The following is a 19773-nucleotide window of genomic DNA, read 5'->3' as shown; positions in this document are numbered from 1 at the left end:
GAAAGTACTATTTAATACAGTGGGACCCCGATTTAAAGTGCCCTGATTTAGCGCGAATTCAATATAACGGACATAATCATTGGACCCTTTTTTTTCTGCTCATGATTGGCAAATTTAGCGCAACCCCGCTTTTTTCGCAATAACATTTTATGGACCCCAACCATCGCGTTATAACGGGGCTGCACTGTATCACTTAAAGAACGTGAGATTTTCCTATTTCATGAACGCAAAGCACTCATTGAGGGAAAGTTTACCATTCTGCCTTACAGAATGGAGGGAAGCAGAAACTTACCTTTAGACTAGATATTCTGATGGTTGAACAACTAGATAATGTACTAACGTGCTGCCTTCTGTAGACTGCCTACAGAAGATGCTGTCACAGCATAAATATGGGACGGTTACAATCCTGTTCAAAAAGTCTAATTTTCTTTTTGTAATTATCTTATTGGTATGTTGTGTATACCTTAATTCAAAAGATGATACCTACCCTGTGTATTAAATATAAAGCTTAGTATTGACCTATATGGAACATTGTTTACTAGAAATACAATATCATACATTTTTACAGCAGAATGCTATTCTACAATTCTGAGATACCTCAAAAGACTACAAGGTTAACAGGAACCTTCATTAGCCACATGGTTCACACTACAGTGCAAGTAATATTTAAGAGTTGTACCTGGTTTTAGAAAGGAGCAAACCAGCAGCCAACCAGTTATGTTTCTTGGCTCCTAACTGCTGTATAGATGAGTGAAAGCAGAATTCTGTATTTGCGTACTTAAATCTATGTGCAGAGTTCTGCTAATTGTTGTAAAAATGCTCATGAAGGTTTAATACAGGCTTCCTTGTCAGCTCCTTGTTAGCATAAAACTTTAAAAAGTTTGTTTGTTGCAATTATACTGTGGACTGTGCAAAGCCATAGCTATATACAACCACTTCCTTAAGGTGGCCAACCACCTGAAGCCAAATTTTGAGTTCAAACCTGTCTGATTGCAGTTATGCTGTATATTTTGCATTACTAATGTTGTTCACCAAAGTGCAAAATATACACCACATCTGCCTAACGAGTGAATCTGGAAACAGCCGTGGAGAATTTCCACGGAACAGGTTCCAAAATAATGATTCACTTAAGTGTATATTACATATGGTGATATTGTAGATATTATCTTGGAATACGATTATATTGTGAAAGTGACGACATCTTCTGATTCATAATGTGCTACTGGTTAAATCTCAGTAAATTAAAAACAGACTACCATTGATCTTTTATTTAGTTCATAAAATAGTTGTAGGATGTTCTTCCCAACTGTTCAAAGAGGAACTCTACCTGAATAATGATTGTGAATATGCTGAAATTTCACTGCATTATATGAATGATACAATTAACCTTGGAAGGGAATAGTCAGCAAAGGTTCTTCTGATCGTTATCCAATGACACCTGCTGGAAAGTGTATGTGATGCATATGTATAGTATGTGTGTGTGTGTGTGTGTGTGTTTGTATATATAAACATATATATATATATATATGCTACGAAAGCTGTTTTAAGATGACCACTTGGACAAGTTAGAGAACGGTCAGTACCCATGGTTCCATATCCAAGCAAACATCAGCAGCCATCAGGAAAGGAATAAAGAAAATGTGCATCTAGCTGATATTCAAATTTGTGTGTAATTGAACAGTGAGGAAGGGTTTGGTTGTGAGGATCTCATTGATCTTTTACTCTGCAGAAGCTGTGAACAAGAGTAAGTTGCATCATTTCCTATGTGATGAGTATTCTTACTCTAAACTGTTTATTTTACATGTATATTTTACATACTGCAGATGATCTTATATAAAGTACAAAATTAAGTGACTTGAAGGAGTATGGGAAACTGAAATCATGAAAAATGTATTTAGCAGATGTGTCTTTTCATAAACTGTTCCCATAATTGGGAGTAGCTGGTCGGTATTTCTGGAATTTGTGTGACTTTTCCACCTCATCTGCTTAAAAAAAAATTCCTGCCTTTGATTAGAACTGATGCAACAGCTGCCTGTGATAGCTATGAGATGTGCTACTTGGTAGCTGCAGTCTGAATAACTCAGCAATATTTACAAATCTGTAAATAAGTAAGTACACTTGTACTCTTGACCCCATTTAAGATGGATTGCTTATTGCAATGGAAATGGTTAACAGTAAACAATTTTACATGGTTTCAAATTGGTGGGAATATTGACGGATTTGATCTTAAAGGACCACTAGATTGAACATTTTGGCCTCGGTTAGGACTCTTTGGCCAGTTGAATATACTGTAATGGAAGACTAATACGGAAAACATACCAAAAGCAAAGTTTTATCTCTATAGAGTTGCAATGTATTCCAGTCATTCACTTTCATTACAGTCTTGGAATCATTAGGAACTTTGGGTGTAGTTTGAGGAAAGTGAAAGGGCATTTCATAATGAAGATTCATCATAGTGTATAGCACATGCTGTTAGGAATATCCCCATTGGTTATAAAACAAATAACACTGGATTTGAGGGCTGAATATAGTGGACTGAAAAAGGCCATTTGATGCCCCAACTACTGCCTGTCAGAATGCAGTGTCTTATGAACTGTATTGTCTGCGCAACTTGCTCAATAGCTATTGTTTGGGCTGTACAATAATCAATGCTCAGTATACGTTTAATTGTTGCTTTATTGTGACTGTATAGCTTTGTAGTCAAGCTTTACAATCTGCCTTTACGGCCTGTTTTAAAGGCCATCAAATTTCTGGTGGGCAAGACATTATTTTTTAATAATTTGTTCTTTTAGCTGTCTGCCAGAAATATATTAAACCAAATCATATTCCATAGTGAGGGATGTGTTCAGTGGTTAACTATCTGTTCATGAGCAAGACTGTCCTGTGAAATAAGACCAAAATAACGTAGATCTTCTGTATTTGTACATGGTGAATAAGAAGTCAGAGAATAAAGGTTACATTTACTGAAACTTAAAAGGTTTGTTGCTGTTTGCTATTTAATCTTTTTGCACTGTTTTGGTTTTAGAGCCATAAATCAAAAGTAAACATACAGTTCTTAAATGTTGGTGCTACTCCTTTTCTGAAATCGTAACCAGCCAAAAATATCACTTCCCGATGCTCTTCAAAACCTCATATGTACACTTGATACAGTTCCCACGTTCTCCAGAACATCATTTTGCATCTGGGCCAAAATCAAACAGACAAGAGTACAATAATAACAATGACACTAGATTCAATAAAATGGGATCATTAACTCAGTTTATAGGAACACATTTGAAATATTGTGCACAGCTTTAGATATGTAGGAACCATGTAGGCCATTTTCCCCCACAAGCCTGTTCTGTCATTCAGTGAGATCAGGAGTGATCTCTAACCTAATTGCTTCTGACAGAGGGGGAAGACCTGATAATCAAGTGTTAATGTATGGAAATGATGATCAGAAATCCCATTACATCACTGGTGTTGCTTGAGAATATTTGCATCGTGTTTTCATGTCAGCATGAAATGCAATTTGGGCCTTGTGAAATTTTCTACTCCCGTCACCAAACCTGCCAGAAAGAAACGGGAGTGGAATGTCCTGGCTAGTATTCCAGTTGTGGTCTAACTAGGCTTTATATAGCTGTTGAGTAACCTCTATCTCCTTGCATTCTAATCTCCTGGATATAAATGCCAGCATTCCATTGGCCTTTTTGATTATTTTCTGTACTTGTCCATGACATTTTAATGATATCTATGTACATGAACCCTAAGTCTTGTTGGACCTCCACTGCTTCAAGCTTTTCACCATTCGGAAACGACTCCCATCTGTCCTTTATAGCTCCAAGTGAATTCCTTCACATTTTCCTATATTGAAATCTGCAATATTTTGACTAATCACAATTTATTAATATTAATAACCTGCTCCCATCTGTCCTGCCTTCAATAACATCATTGGTATACTTCAATGCGACTCTATATCCTATCACCTTTGTTAATAAATATAGTGAATAGATGAGGTCTCAACCTATGGGGGACACCACTTTTCATATCCTAATTAGAGTAGCTGCATTATCAATACTCTCTGTGTCCTGCTGTTCTGCCAGTTTTCTAGCCAGGTCAATCATTTGCTTTTAATTCCATGAAATTCAACTTTAGCTAACAACCTCACATGAGGAACTTTATCAAATGCCTTCTGGAAATCCATTAAAAAGCATCCAGCAATATTGTCCTGTTTGCTACTTTAGTCACCTCACAAAATTCAGTCAGGTTCTTCAGGCGCAGTTTAACGTTTACAATTCCATTCTATGATCAAGATATTCAGTCATTTTATCCTTAAATATAGGCCCTAATAATATCCTGCCAACTAACAGATCTATAATTCATTGCTTTAATTCTCTCATCCTTCTTAAATAGAATCATAGAATCCTACAGTGCAGAAGGAGGCCATTCAACCCATCGAGTCTGCACCGACCACAATCCCACACAGGCCCCATCCTCTTGACTCCATACATTAACCCTAGCTAGTCTCCTGACACCGAGGGGCAATTTAACTTGGCCAATCCACCTAACCCGCACATCTTTGGATTGTGGAAGGAAACCGGAGCACCCAGAGAAAGCCCATGCAGACACAGGGAGAATGTGCAAATTCCACAGTCAGTAACCCAAGCCGGGAATCGAACTCGAGTCCCTGAAGGTGTGAGGCAGCAGTGCTAACCACTGTGCCACAATGCCGCACCAGTATAGTGACAATTTTCCTGTCAAATGGAACAGATGCTGAATTGAAATAACATTGGAGGATTATAATTAGAACATCTACAATGTTCTCATTAACTTAATTTAAAATGCTGGATGGCAACCATCTGGTCCTGGGGACTTGTCACTCTTTAGTGCTTTTATTTTCTCCATTACTGTTATTTTGTTTATGTTGATTTAGATGATAGAATATTAGTTTCACTGGGATGTCCAGCATGCTATATATAATAGATACTCTTCCTATACTGTAAATACTGACACTATTTTTTGACATGTCCATCATTTTATTTGTCTGCCAATTTAGAAATGTCTCAAATTTTAAAATGCTAAATTTCAAATTTCTCCATGGCCTTTTCCCTCATCTCTATAATGTCCACAACCTCACAACCCTCCTCTAATTCTGGCCTCTTGAGCATCCTTGATTTTAATTACTCCACTACTGGTGGTTGTGGCTTCAGCTACCTGGGCTCTTAAGTTCTGAAAATCCCTCCTTATGCCTCTCAACCCATTATCTTTCCTTGTTTAAGATGCTCCTTAATACCTTCCTTTTCAACCAAGTGTTTGGTCATCTATCCCAATAACGCATAATGTGACGTAGTGTCATGTTTTACATCATGCCCTTGTGAAGTGCCTTGGGATATTTTATGATTTTAAAGGTGCAATCTATGTACAAATCATTGTTAGCTCCAACATGGACCACAATGACTGAATCCTCACTTTCCCCATCGAATATACTTTCAAGTTAATTCAAGATGACCCTCACCTTAGCACCTCGGAGACAGCGTACCAATTGGGACTCTAAAGGATGCTATCTATCTCCCTAATTATTGAATTCCCTACAACTACCATATCATTTTTTCCTCCTTTCTCCCTCCGGTTGACAGCCTCTGTCGCCAAGGTTCTATGGTCAAAATTCTGACTGTCCTTCCTACAATTATTATCACTATCCTCATATGTAGCAGGTACATTTTGCCTGTTGTATAGGATTAGTCATTGCAGATCCTCATTCTCTTTCTCAGCTAAGTTCTCACACTGCAGATTGGTAGCTGTACCAACCCTTCTGTGATCTTACACTTCCATGAGTTGTGACCAAGACCTAGAGCTAACTGCTCAGATACTCCTTCCCTCCCTTGTGTGTCAGTCTTCCTTCAACTTTCAATTTTACTCATGGACATCTGAGCTGGAGAGATATGAGGTGGAGACATTTACTCAGATGTGTTTGCTGTCCACTAGGTCCCATGTACCATCCACAAATTTCAAGCCTTACTTTCAAAAGGATATTTTTGTCTTGGAGAATGTCAGGAACTCAATTTTTAATCTAATTTAGGAAGATTTTTTAAAAAGTAAAAGTTATTTATTAGTCACAAGTAAGACTTACATTAACACTGCAATGAAGTTACTGTGAAATTCCCCTAGTCGCCACACTCCGGTGCCTGTTCGGGTCAATATACCTAACCAGCACGTCTTTCAAACTGTGGGAGGAAACCGAAGCACTCGGAGGAAACCCACGCAGACACGGGGAGAACGTGCAAACTCCACACAGACAGTGACCCAAGCCAGGAATCAAACCCAGGTCCCTGGCACTGTGGGCAGTAGTGCTAATCACTGTGCAACCATGCCACATTTTTTTTCCTGGGAAAAAAATTGGGTTCTGTAAATCATGAAAAAATGGATATGGTTGGGTTTATTTAATTTAAATTCGAATTGCAGACCTGGATTTAAAATGGGATGCAGAAGTACTATTTAGAAATATGGAATTGGATAGCTTCAAGCAAGATTACATATGGAAGGCATTTCTCCTACATAACAGGTGAAATAGATATACTCAAATTTTTTTTCAACCAGTTTACTTCAGCACTTTGCATAGCAGATAGATAGTTGGGTTTTTGAAGTCAGTTTTAATCAAGATTCAAAGGAAACCTCCAACCTTGTCCGTAGCTGGGATTCTTCAGTGCCGCTGCAGTGATTGGAGTTTTGGCTGGGTATCAGACTCTCCATTCTTACTGTCAGCGGGTGGGAACAAAGGAGATGAGAGAATCCCTCCCGAAGAGTCTAAACCTCAGTGCTTTGACAGTGAACATTAGTCGCGATTACAGTAAGCAATCATGCCCATCTACGTGAGATTATTTCTATTCATGTGAGCTCATCTTGAGATCAGTGATCAGAATATGCTCTTGAAGTGGAAGATTTTGGTCAAGTTTGATTGACAGGCCTACTGGTAAAACACTAAACATGAAATGAGTCAGAGGCTCTGTCTTGACACAGAAGAGACCCTTGAGCAGTCAGTCAGTTAAGAGGAGAAATTGTTCCTCTCAAACCTAGAGCTACTCAGTCAAAAAACTAACCAGGAATAGTTAAGTGAGTCTGCTGATATAGTATGGTATATTATTATTTTCAAAGAGGTTTCGGGTAGTTAGATGCATTAAGCAGAGATCTGATTACATTCATTATCTGTAAAGTAGTTCAACAAATTGTATCTGGCCTCATCTGATGTAAGTGTTTCCCTGTTGGTTTACACATAGACTTGAGAAATGCACGTGAGAACATGTGTGAAAGACAGGATATCATCTTAAGATCACCAGGGAGAGAGGTTGTTGCACCCTTGGTTCATACTAGCACATAAGTAGATACTGAACCACTGAGCAGCAGAACGGATGCTGAGAGACTATCTAACACTTATGTGAAATTTGCAAACTATATAAATAGGTGTGCATATGTATTGTGAAATGCTCATAGTTATGGGAACATTCACATATGTACATTCAGGAGTACATTTACACATTTTGAATGTGTACATTCCCATACATTGCTTATGAAGTCATTGTGCAGCCTAACCAGACAGTGGTGGGAGGTAGATCGTGCCACATCTCGGATGGTTCAGCAAGAACATACTTTAACTGGGACAAATGTGCATCAGAGTGCAAGACAGCTTGTTTGGCCCAGGGCTTTGGGAGCCTGTTATATTTTTGAGTAGTGCACATTTTGATGAAAGGTTCTGACTTGAAATGTTAACTCTGTTTTTTCTCTCAACAGGTGCTGTCTGACCTGTTTGAGTATTTCCAGCATTTTCTTTTTCTCATTTAGATTTCCAGCATCCACAGTATTTTGCTTTTGTATTTTTAGCATTGGGTTCAGTCCCCCTCATGGCCAGTGCCCTGTACTGCTTGATATCTCCCATTTCTGAATGACAGATCTCTCTGACATTTCATCCATATATATGTAACGTAAATGAGGCAGAGCTGCTGCTGGAGTCAAGGTCATTCCAGTGACCAGTCTGAACATGGTAAATTTGGAGTATTAACGTACTATTGCTGCTGGCTGCCAATTTTTAACTTTTTAACATCTGCACCCCCTGATGTTGATATTTTTAAGATTCTGAAGATATACAAATTATAGTAATTACTATATGGATTCAAAGTTTTTAGTTGCTTTTGTAATCATAAATTCAAGTGATCGCAAAAAAGGGCCCTCCAGGATATATTATACATTATGAAAATTCCAATACTGAGTGTACCCTACAAACTTGCTAGTTAGAACATGATGGGCATCATTAAGCATGTTGAATAAGAGAGGCTGAGTAAACTCAGTTGAAAATGATGGCCTTATGCATTTTGAAGAGACTGATGTGCTGGGATGAATTAATGTTTTTTTTTCCCAAATGATTTTTCTTTCTATACAAGCTCAGGTTACTTTTGTCAGTGCTATTACTGTTTGGATTGTGATAGTATTCCTTTGCAGCCCGCATCACATTTGTTTCTTGTTCATATAGACATTTTGATAACGAGGTATTTTTATGTATAATTAGTACTTTCTTGAACTGGAAGCAACTCAAGAAAGAGGTCAGTAAAATGAACTTTAACCGCAATTTCATTCCCAATAAGACACTATATTTTAATAAACCATTTTGAGGCAGAGTGTGACAGTACTGTCCAAGCAAGCTGTTATGGATGAGTCTACTCAAAATGAGAAAGTGTTGCAATGGTGCTTCATGGAATGGTCGGGTAAGCATGGAAACTTGCTAAGTTCTTGTGCCAGAAAATTATTTGTTTGTTCCAATTTCTGGTGCGATATTTTACAAAAGTGTGTTGTTTTTGAAGTACTCTTTTTAGGTATATTTGAGTGCTGCAGGGACTATCAGAGATTTGAATGAAGCCATGGGGTTGCCAGCCTGAAGGATACTTCTCGAGAAGACAAGCTTATTGTCTATTTCCTATTGTGTCTAGGTAACCAGGGTTTCCTAAAGTGCTCTGGATCAATCCATAGTTGCTACCATCAAACCCAATAGTAATTCAACTATGCTCATGAGGTAAAATTCTGGTTGGTAGTGTTGGTGGGGGTGGGAGGTGGAGAAAGAGAGCTCCTGTCAGTAGTTGAGAGCGTTGAAGGACCTACGTAGTCACTTGCAGCAACCCAAACAACAGCCTCTGCCACATCAAAGCTATGGCCTGCTTCTCTCCAAGTGCCCTCTTCCAGTTCATTTGAGTGCTCATCTCCACACAGCTGTGAGGAACAGCTGGCAACCTCCAGCCCAAAGCACAATGCTCCCCACAGGGAATACATCAAAGGTTCAAAGTATCCAAATGTTCTCCTCCACTCCCTGAAGATTTAAAATATAGGATACCAAGCCAGGAAGAAACACCTGTCTGCAGTGGCTAACTGCTCCAGAAGGCAGGACCCACTCACCAATGCTTGCTGAAGCAACCTCTTCCCAGAGTGAACTAGCCAGAAGTCCAGCCTGAATGACCCAGAAAGCACGATTTACCGGGCATACCACAGCCAACAGCAGCCCCAACCAACTCTCCCATGTATGTCCTGTCTCTTTCCTCGATGCATAAATGCCATTAGTGGATTAAATCGGGATCAGTCCATTCAACACTTGATCGTGGCCATTAAAAACACTTGAGATGTGAATAGTAATTGTGAGATCACACCTCGCATCCATATTACGCAACAACATAATGGCTCCTCTGCATTGCTATTGCACTGAGGAGCTAGACGAGAATGTCCCCCACCCATATCCTGCTGGTGCTGGCCGTAAGACCTCTTGATATGTGCACCTTACCCAATGTTTTTTATCAAGACTGAAGAGGAATGCAGATCTGTATTTCAGTCTGATTCCCAACTCAGTTTCTCTTGTTCTATTCTCAATTAAAAGGTAAAGTCGCCATAGTCCCAGATGACCAAAGGCTGCTTTTCCCTTTGAGGGGGGAGAGCTGTCTGGTGGTAATTTAACCCGAGGGTCACTGCACCCCAGGTGAGGGACAAGTTTGAGGAGGCAGGCCTTTATATATAACCTCAACTGATACAAGAATTGAACCCGTGCTGTTGGCATCACTCTGAATAACAAACCAGCCGTTCAGCCAACTGATCTGAGCAACTCCCTTGCTCTCTCAACTAATTACCTCTAGATATACTGTCCTAACCATATTCAGGGTGACTCCCCCAAATTTGACCTGTGGCTTCTCTACCTCAATCTTGGGCAAACACAAGGCCACCTCCAATCACTTCCCTGCATCCTTTATCCAAAATCCACCTCATTCAATCATTTTCTGCTCCAACCACCCCTGAAAAGAATTTTCCCTCTGGCAATTAAAACTGCACTTTTAAATTCCCAATTAGCTTTTGGCTCACCGCCCATTTCAATACTTCTGCTGTCAATGATTTGTTCAACCATTCCCACGCTTCCCACCTTTGATGCCTGGGACCCAGTAAAAAAAATCCACTTTGTTTCCATAGCATGGTCCCCATTTTTACTCCCTCAAATCCAAGGGATATAGAATTAAACGTACCGAGTGTACAATTGGTTTAGCCACCCTTTGCCAGGGCAAAATTCCAGGATTATTCTAAAGAGCAAGTTAACCCTATTTTTATCTTCAGTACCAACTATTGCCTTAAAATTGTCTTCAGCCCTCACATCCAAGTTGTGCAAGGAACCCATGGACCTGTCATTCAGTTTCAAACCATTTGTTTCGCTGCCTATTTAACTTTCAACCCCTTGTCCTTTTCCACTGCCAAATTTCCTTCAAACTCCCCCAACACTAGCTTCAAATTCAAATTTCTCTCTCTTATTTGTTTTCCATTTCCACTCGGGTCCTCTCCAAGCTAACCTCATCCACGGCCTTCACCACTTCCTTGATCCCATTCCCAGCAAAACTGCCTCCTTCAGCTATACTTCTATGAAGGACAAGGGCAGTAGACACATGGGAACACCATCGCCTCCAAGTTCCCCTCCAAATCACACACCATCTTGACTTGGAAATATATCAGTGTTCCTTTACTGTTGCTGGATGAAAATACAATCTTAGCAACACTGTTGATGGGTCTACACCACATGAACTAAAGCAGTTGATGATAGGGGCTCACCACAACCTTCTCTAGAGTAATTGGGGATGGACAATAAGTGCTGGCCTTGTCAGTGACACTTACATCCTTTGAAAGAATAAAAACAAAACTTACCTACTGACCCCCTAAACCTAAGCTCATTCAAAACTTTTCCACCGTGTCCTATCCAGCACCAAGTAGCCTCACACCCATCCTTGTTGCCCATTGTTCTCCCGAACCAATGTCTTAAATTTATCAATCCTCATCCCCCTGCTTAAAACCTTGATGGTTCCATTAATAGCTGTGCTTTCAGGTGTTTCAGCACTATGCACATCCCTATGCTGCTTTAAAATTTACCTCTATGACCCAGTTTTTGGCCACTGCTTTTAATATCACCTTTGTCCTGGGATTGATTTTTGTCTGATTTTTACCTTTTGTTAAGCACCTTAGTGCATTTTTCTGCATTGAATTTTCCTGCTTGCCATTATAGCGAAGGCCCGGAAACAAGATTCTGCACTATAGGCTACTTAATGAATAGATTCCTGTCAGATTAAGATGCAGATTTTGGATTGGAAGAGTTATTAAAAATAGTGGAATGCGTAAGGCCCAGTTAATAGTGGAGCCCTGCAAGGACCAACATTAGAACTGTTGCTCTTAAACATCTTTATCAGTGATTTTAAAAAGGTTTGGGGAGAAACTGTGTGCAAGTTCACAAATATCAGACTTTGGATGAGAAAATAGATTATTTTTATTTATTTATTAGTGTCACAAGTAGGCTTACATTAACAGCGCAATGATGCTACTGTGAAAATCCCCTAGTCACTGCACTCCGGCGCGTGTTCGGGTACACTGAGGGAGAATTTAGCATAGCCAATGCATCTAACCAGCATGTCTTTCGGAATGTGGGAGGAAACTGGAGCACACAGAGGAAACACACACACACACACACAGGGAGAACATGCAAACTTCACACAGACAGTGACCCAAGCCAGGAATCGAACCTGGATCCCTGGTGCTGTGAGGCAGCAGTGCTAACCACTGGTAGATCTAGATGCAAGTAGGGCATGGACCCATCTCTAGTAACCATTTAATATGGTAGGAATGGTAGCAGGGTTACTCTTACTGGGCTAGTACTCTAGTGGCCTGGACTAATGATCTAGAACTGAGTTCAGATCTCACCAGGGCAGCTGGGGAATTTAAATTCTGCAATTAAGTAAATCTGGAGTGTCATTTAAAACCCATCTTATCCACTAGTGTCTTTTAAGGAAGGAAATCTACTATCCTTACCTTGACAGGACAATATGTGACTCCCAGCCAACCTCAATGTCGTTGAATTAGCTTCTAAAATCGCTATTAAATTGTATTCAAGAAGGTAGCTCACCATCACAATCTCAAGGGGCAATTGGGGATGGTCAGTGACGCCCATATCCCATGAATGAATAATAAAATATAAACATTGTGTTCTGCATGAAGTTAGAACAAACAGCAAGCAGGTGTACACATGAAGGGTGAACTTAAGTTTAAGAGTATTTATTAGTGTTACAAGTAGGCTTACATCAACACTGCAATGAAGTTACTGTGAAAATCCCCTAGTCGCTGCACTCTGGCTTGGACAATTAAATATAAAACAAATGAACTGAATTTTCCCTTGTTTAGATCTCCCATATAATCCCCCATGTATAGTTTAGAACCCCTCACATTATGGGTGCTACTGTTTTTTTTACCTTTCCTAGAAAATTGGTTGACAGGTTGATTGGGTCCTGGTCTGCAAAACTTTCACTAGGATAGTATGGGACAGATGTATTGACAGACTAGCTGGTCTTTCCCCCACCATTGTCATACATTTATAATGTCTATTACACAGCCCCAGTAGAGACCAACACAAAGCCAGAACACATTGGGCTCATTAGCCCCTTCAGTCCGTTACGACAAGGAACTCCCAGGGGACAGCGTTCTTGGGTAGGTACTTTTACAGGAAAAAGAGGTAATCAGATTGAGCCACTTGCTGTTACAGATTGGATTCTTCGAAAAATTCAAAATTAGCCAAATTCCTTGGAACATTCTTCCAATAGGACAAGAAGGTAGTGGCAGTCTCAATAGCCAATTGGATTAAGAACAGTAAATGCTGGAAACATTCAACAGGTCAGGAGACATTAGAGAAATACAGTTCACATTTTAGCTCGATGACCATTCATGAGATACCAATTGGATGTTTATTCTCAACAGACTATAGTTCAAAACCATGCATTCTGTGTAGCCTTAGTAGGGTTTTACTTAGTAACAACATAATGCAGTAATGTGCCAAAGCTCAAAGATCACAGTACATCTTATCAAAGTTTGTATTCAATAAATTTCTAAAATTACAATATGTGATATGAATACAAAACAAAATTTCATCCTTTTATGAGGTTGGCTGTTGTATCTTTGAGTGATCGTGCTTTCTTCTGGGCTGCTCGGGCTTCGGTCTTGGAGATGCGGATGATAAGTTGTTACCTGTGGTTGCTATCGTATTTTCTTGTCCTAAGTAAGCTTGGACAGACATGTTTCTTCCATTATTAAAGCTTTATAAAATACTGGTTCAGTCAGCAACCATTTGACACCCCACTTTAGGAAGGATGTCAAGGTAGAAGAAATTTACTAGAATGTTCCAGTGATGAGGGACTTCAGTTACGTGGAGCGATAGGAGAACACAGAGATGTTCCCCTTACAGCAGAGTAAAAGGGGAAATTTGATAAATCATGAACATTTGTCAAGTAGGGATGAATTGTTTCCAGTGTCAGAATGGTTGGTAACCAGAGAACACAGATTTAAGCTGCTTGGCAAATGAACCAAATGTTGTACAAGGAAAAAGTATATGGAAGACAGTGTTATCTGGAACGCACTGAAAGGCATTCTAAGCTGTGGGGCCATTGAGCAACTCAAATGTTCCTGCATGGGCCACACACAAGTCAGCCCATTTAAATTACTGAGTGTATGATCACACAAAATCTAATGCACTTGCATATTTAAATAAATCGCCAGTCTGCAAAAAAGTATTGAGGGTACATTGGATTCACTATAACTTACCAATTACAGCATGTTGGATAAATAGTTTGATAAGGATATTATAGGACTATGGGGAAAGAGCAGGGATCAATCAGAACTGTGCCAAAGAGCCACATGATTACAATGAACCAAATAACCTCCTTCGCTAATTAAAAACAAAAAATGTTAGACAAACTGAGCAGGTCTGGAAGCATCTGTGGAGAAACAATTAGGGTGGAATTTTTCTCCCAATCTGCGGCACTGGGAGGCAGCATATGCTCACTGGCAGCAGGAACTTATGGTCCCACCGTTATCAACAGGATCTCCTGTTGACCACACTCCTCACTATTGACCACACTCCTCACATACCGAGCATTATTTCTATCTATCCAAGCAATGTAATGCCTGCCACCTTGATGGATCCAATTCAGTTCAATCTGGCAGTATTGACAATACTGGAAAAAATAATCTTATTTGTGTTTCAGCTTTTCGTTACTCCAGGATAGAGCTATGTAGCACAGGAGAAGACTATTCTTCCCATTGTGTCTGTACTGGGCTTTTGCTCGAGCGATCCAAAACAAATCCCACTGCCCTGCATTTTCCCCAATTGCCCTGTTTCTTCTGTATCAAAGAGCTACCCCCATTTTATTTTTAAATTTCTAAAGCTTTCTGCCTGGTTATATGGTAAAGCATTCCATATGTAGAGTTTTTGTAATAAAACAAATCTCCTAATTTTTCCAGTCCCAATCTCTCATTCTTGGTGCCAATTTTAAATCACTAGCCTTTTGTCACTGATTTGCCAACCAGAAGAAACAAAGTTTGCACATTTGCTGCCACATTAAAACTCCTCTTTACTTTCTTTGCTGCAACAGAAATAGCTCCGATTAGGAAAGCAAATAGAATGTTATCATGTATTGTGAGGGGAACCAATTACAAAGTAGTGAGATTATGCTTTCATTTGCACAGGACATTGCTCCAGATGTGGTCTCACCAATGTGTACAGCATTGGGTTCCTTATTTAAGGAAAGATGTAACTGCATTAGAAGCAATTCAGAGGTTTACTAGACTAATTCCAAAAATGGGCAGGTTGTATTACAAGGAAAGGTTGGACAGGTTAGGTTGGTATCAACTAGAGGTTAGAAGAGTAAAGAGGCGACTTGATCAAAACCTTTTAAGATTTTGAGGGATATTGACAGGGTGGATATGGAGAGGAGGTTTCCTCTTGTTGGAGAATCTAGAACTAGGGGGTCGTTGTTTAAAAAAGGGTTGCTAATTTAAGACAAATGAAGAGAATTTTTTTCTCTGAGGGTCGGGTTTCTGGAACACTGCCTCAAAAATAAAAAGGCAGTGGAAGGAGACTACTCCTAATTCATATGTTCCTCCAAATTATAGCGTCTCAACCCTGGTTGCATTCTCATAAATCTATGCCACATGTTCCCAATGGTTTTAATGTCTTTTCTACAATACAACATTGAACACCATCTGTGGCCTAATCATTGCCTGAGTAAATGTCTTCCTAGACTACACCAATGGTTACACTTCAAAAGTAATTTAGAGGCAATGAAGCACTTCGGGATGTATTGAGAGCATGAAAGATGCTATTTAAATGCAAGTTCTTTCTTAGCTCGTGTACTCTATGTCCCTATTAAAACTAAAACTGCTATTCATGTTATGTTTTCCCAGAATTCCAGCAAACATCTAATATTTCTATAGAGTACGGGACAGGAATAAGCCCAAGAGGAACAGGAGGGGAGACCTGAATTACAACAGAAGCATGGGAGAAAATGGCAAACAAATGTATTTCTCCAATAAACTGAGAAACTTAAATGAAGGATCATAATGCAGACCAACCTGAAATGAGAAGACACGATAAATCAAATAATATTTGGAGAATATCATGTTTGGGTTTTAGAAGTCTACAGATGATATTTAGCAAGGGTACGAGTCCTGATTTCAACACAATTAAGAAAAAACAAGAGGAAGAGTATACAAGACCAGATATTTTGGGGCTTAGGACAATATAGGAAACTCCAAATGAGCAACGATCATAGTATCAAAAAAACCAAGACCAAGTTCAATGGGCCCCTATAGACCTTCAGTAACTTATGTAAATGACCTATCCACGTGAAGTTGGACATTGAGCACTTGCAGGATGTTACAATTCCTGAACCTAGGCAACTGGATAATGATTAAAGAATGAGATCTACAGCCAATTCATCCCAGGAACACTTACTAAAGGCCAATTGTGCCTGGATGAGGTCATGCAACTCAGCACAAAGATGTGAACCTGGAAAAGTCATACCCATATTGCTATGAAACAATGTTATTGTAACTAAGCATAGTGCTTATTCAGCTGCCTGACTAGGGCATGCAAAATAATGGACTCTCTCCTGTAAGTACAAAAATAAATACAATAATGGCAATTGTTTCATATAAAGCAATTCAGACAAACAATAATGTCGAAGCTTTGTGCATTTAATCATACTCTTACATTAAAATCAAAATAGAATGCCTTTGTAACAAAAGTTTCAACAAAATCCAAATGGACAGTAACGAATACAGGTGGTAGTGTTTACAACTGATATAAGTTAACCAGCTTTATTAAGGTTTATTCACAGAGGAACAGCGCATTATCAGATACACTGACTCCACAGCACCAAATGTTTGGTTCCGACAATGCACAGCAGTCACTAGCACGTGCAAAATAAATAAGACCTTGATGAAAAAGCAGCGCCTCGGATCTGGCTGTGACAGAACCTTTAGACAATCCATACTCTGAGCGTGGAGCCAGGTTGTAACCGTAAATCACCAACGTGTGAAACAAAAGTAGAGAAGATCACCTGAATTATCTTAAGCTGCTATATTGTATTTGAAGATGAATCTCAAACACACAAGCGTTCCCCTTAGATTAACAAATGTGCTCACTATAGTGAGATAATGTCTTATTGCCTCTTGCAAGAATGACTTATCTACCATTCCAGGAATGCATCAAGCACATGGCAATCATCCTGCAAATATTCCCTCAGACTAAAAGTTGTTTCAAAGACGCTAACATATTTCCAGTGTAGTGCTTTAAAACTTGCCATCAGTTGCACCTTTTGTAATCCATGCCTGTGGTCTGTATTAAGTGGGAACTAACCCATTCACCCTTGGTTCAGCAAATCACACCAATATTCATTAACTCAAGCATTCTCTCCTGTCTTTCTGAAAGATCACTTTGCACCTCTGAACTTTTAATGCATTACAAGACCTGAGTGTTGCACATGCATAGCTTTAAATTCTTCAATACTGAGGAATATATGGTTGTCCAGAGCAGAGGAGGGTCCCAGTTAAAGTCACAATTCATTCCAATGGGAGTTCAACTAGAAGCAATCTTTAGCTATTGAACCTGACATTTTCAACTCAGTTATACAAATGAAGCTGCCATTATGCTTGAAAATTAAGCTAATTTAGTGTTGGAAGCACCATCTATTTTTGAACCAAAACTAAATATTTTCACATCTCTACAGTCACTCAGTCCAAATTCAAAAAGCCTCTATTCAAATTAATCCAAAGTAGATCATGATTTAATTTTAAACTCTTAATATCTTATATTACCCAATGTAAAATTGTGCACCACGGTGAGCTCAACTCAGATTACTCTTTCTAGTTACAGGCAAAGAAGTTTCAGATTGAGGTGTGTGATCGGGTCAAGTGGCTAAATTAGGAATCTTCAAACTGGAAGAGCACTGGAAATGTTGCCTACATCGAAGGTCCAGAATCAAAAGTTAGGTGCTTTTCCTTGTAGCTGATGGGAAATTAAGAGCGCAGAATGGAGAAAATCAGAAATGCAAATTGCACTTAATGGTGCTGCAAGGATTATAGTAACAAAGCAACAAGTTTGCCACTTTACATGTTATCAGAATGTTAGGAACAGAGCCTACAGCTATATGTCCTGCACTAGCAATCACAGATAGAAGTAATTAGTGTTCATCTATCAAATAGCTTTAATACAGCTTCACTGTTACTGAATTTGCTGCCACCACTTGCATGGCCAATGGGTACTGGGATGATGAGATGAGATGCTGCCTGTAATGCTAAAAATCACTGTGCAAACCAACTAAATCAGGAGAAAGGAACTGGAATGCAAGAGAACATTGGTATCTAAAACCGACATGTGGATCACAGTGCCCATGATACAGTAGTTCTTAGCTGTGAAATGAGGTTCATATTACATAGCAATGAGATCATATCACCCTTGCATATAAAGGCTACGCCAACTTGCATCTGGGATAAGATGGTCACAAGTTTCAGCGGATGCACACCTTCCATCATTGCCATACTTCTGAATCTAAGCAACTGAATTGGAAGACCATCCTTGGTTTATGAAGTCAGTTTTTTTCTGGCACAAAAATTCAGCTGCAATTATCATCCTCCATTTGAAGTACAGCCTGGTATCTCACTCTGTGTGCAGTGTTTCCCCCACAGTAGGTAATTTTCCTTTCCTGCATTCTACAAAACAGGCAGCATTGCCTATATATTGTGATTGGCTAGTTTTGGTCAGTGCCATACTACTGAGACAGCAATTTACAAGTAATTCCCTCCCATTAGCAAGACCAGAATCCAACACCCAGAGCATTTTGATTCTGAAATACTGCTGCAGAATTTTTGGAAAATCATGCGCTAAAAGAGAACATGAATAACCGAAAGCAGCTGCTCAACACAGCTTGTCATTACAAGACTGGCCTGAGGGAGAGTTGAGGTCCAATACTAATATGGTTCGTTGTGTAATATAGCATCCTATGCGAAACAGCTGAGCAGCAATCTCAAAATAAATCTCAAATATAGTGCACATTTGTGCTAAAGGTTCAAAGCAATATTATAGCCAATAGATGTGGAAAGGTGGATCCTGGCACCTTGGTGCCATGAATGTCGTATAATAGGTGTAGGGCACTTTTCGTGGTGCGGTAAACACTCCTGTTTCTTTCAATGGTAACAAAAAAAATTAAATTATCACAAAATCAGTAAAGGCAAAAAAATAGGTACATCATGCACAAAATCTTGGCAAGGTTCTAAAATATAAAAAGCCATACACATTTAGCTGTGCGAGAAGGACTGCCCTGAAACAGTCTCCACAACAAGTTCAGAGATGTGCTGATTGCAGTATTCCAGCAAGAAAGGTCACTTCAGTTCAAGGGTCAGGCTGCCATTTGGACAATGCAGTTCCATAGTAGTCACATTACATTGGATCCAGTCTCAGAAAAATCTCAAGACCATGATATTCAAATAGTTTTGTGAACAAGGAGTCTCAGTCCAGTGAATCGGCGTAGAATTCCTCCTTAAAATATTGGCAGATGGGTCTTTGCAAATCAGGTGCTATTGGTGGCAACAGCCAAAGAAGTAGGTTGGTTTCTTCTTCTCAGCCAGGTTCACAGCATCGCCTTCTAAAAACAAACAGAAAATAGTGCATAAAGATCCACGAGTATAAAATACAGTGAATACCTCAGACCTTGTCACATACTAACTCTCAAATAAAGCACCATCATATATTAATACTTGTAGTTGGCAAATATCCTAGACCATGCTGTAATAATTCTCACACAGTGAATCCCAGATCGTGTCACATGCTAACACTCATATACAGAAAATACCCTAGATCACATCATATGGTCAGTGTAACATACACATCGTGAGGTATAGAAACATGCATAGTAAATA

The 19773-nt window shown here is 39.4% G+C and overlaps 2 protein-coding genes across 8 annotated transcripts in view; one reads left to right on the top strand and one right to left on the bottom strand.

Moving 5' to 3' along the window:
• The window catches only part of LOC144505206 (uncharacterized), a 168914-nt gene extending 152386 nt beyond the window's left edge, over window positions 1-16528 (top strand). For both annotated transcript variants that reach the window (XR_013499794.1, XR_013499795.1), the window contains one exon: window positions 15760-16528. The gene's annotated coding sequence lies outside the window, so the exon portion shown is untranslated. The remainder of the gene's footprint in view (window positions 1-15759) is intronic.
• A 7-nt stretch (window positions 16529-16535) lies between these two features.
• Window positions 16536-19773, bottom strand: part of rab24 (RAB24, member RAS oncogene family) — a 28045-nt gene continuing 24807 nt past the window's right edge. For all 6 annotated transcript variants that reach the window (XM_078231188.1, XM_078231187.1, XM_078231190.1 and 3 more), the window contains one exon: window positions 16536-19499. In XM_078231188.1, the coding sequence (XP_078087314.1) occupies window positions 19432-19499 (68 nt within the window). In that variant the 3' untranslated portion in view covers window positions 16536-19431. The remainder of the gene's footprint in view (window positions 19500-19773) is intronic.

This window comes from Mustelus asterias, chromosome 16 (genome assembly GCF_964213995.1).
Source record: "Mustelus asterias chromosome 16, sMusAst1.hap1.1, whole genome shotgun sequence".
Classification (NCBI taxonomy): domain Eukaryota; kingdom Metazoa; phylum Chordata; class Chondrichthyes; order Carcharhiniformes; family Triakidae; genus Mustelus; species Mustelus asterias.
This window is presented reverse-complemented; position numbering and strand designations above follow the sequence as displayed.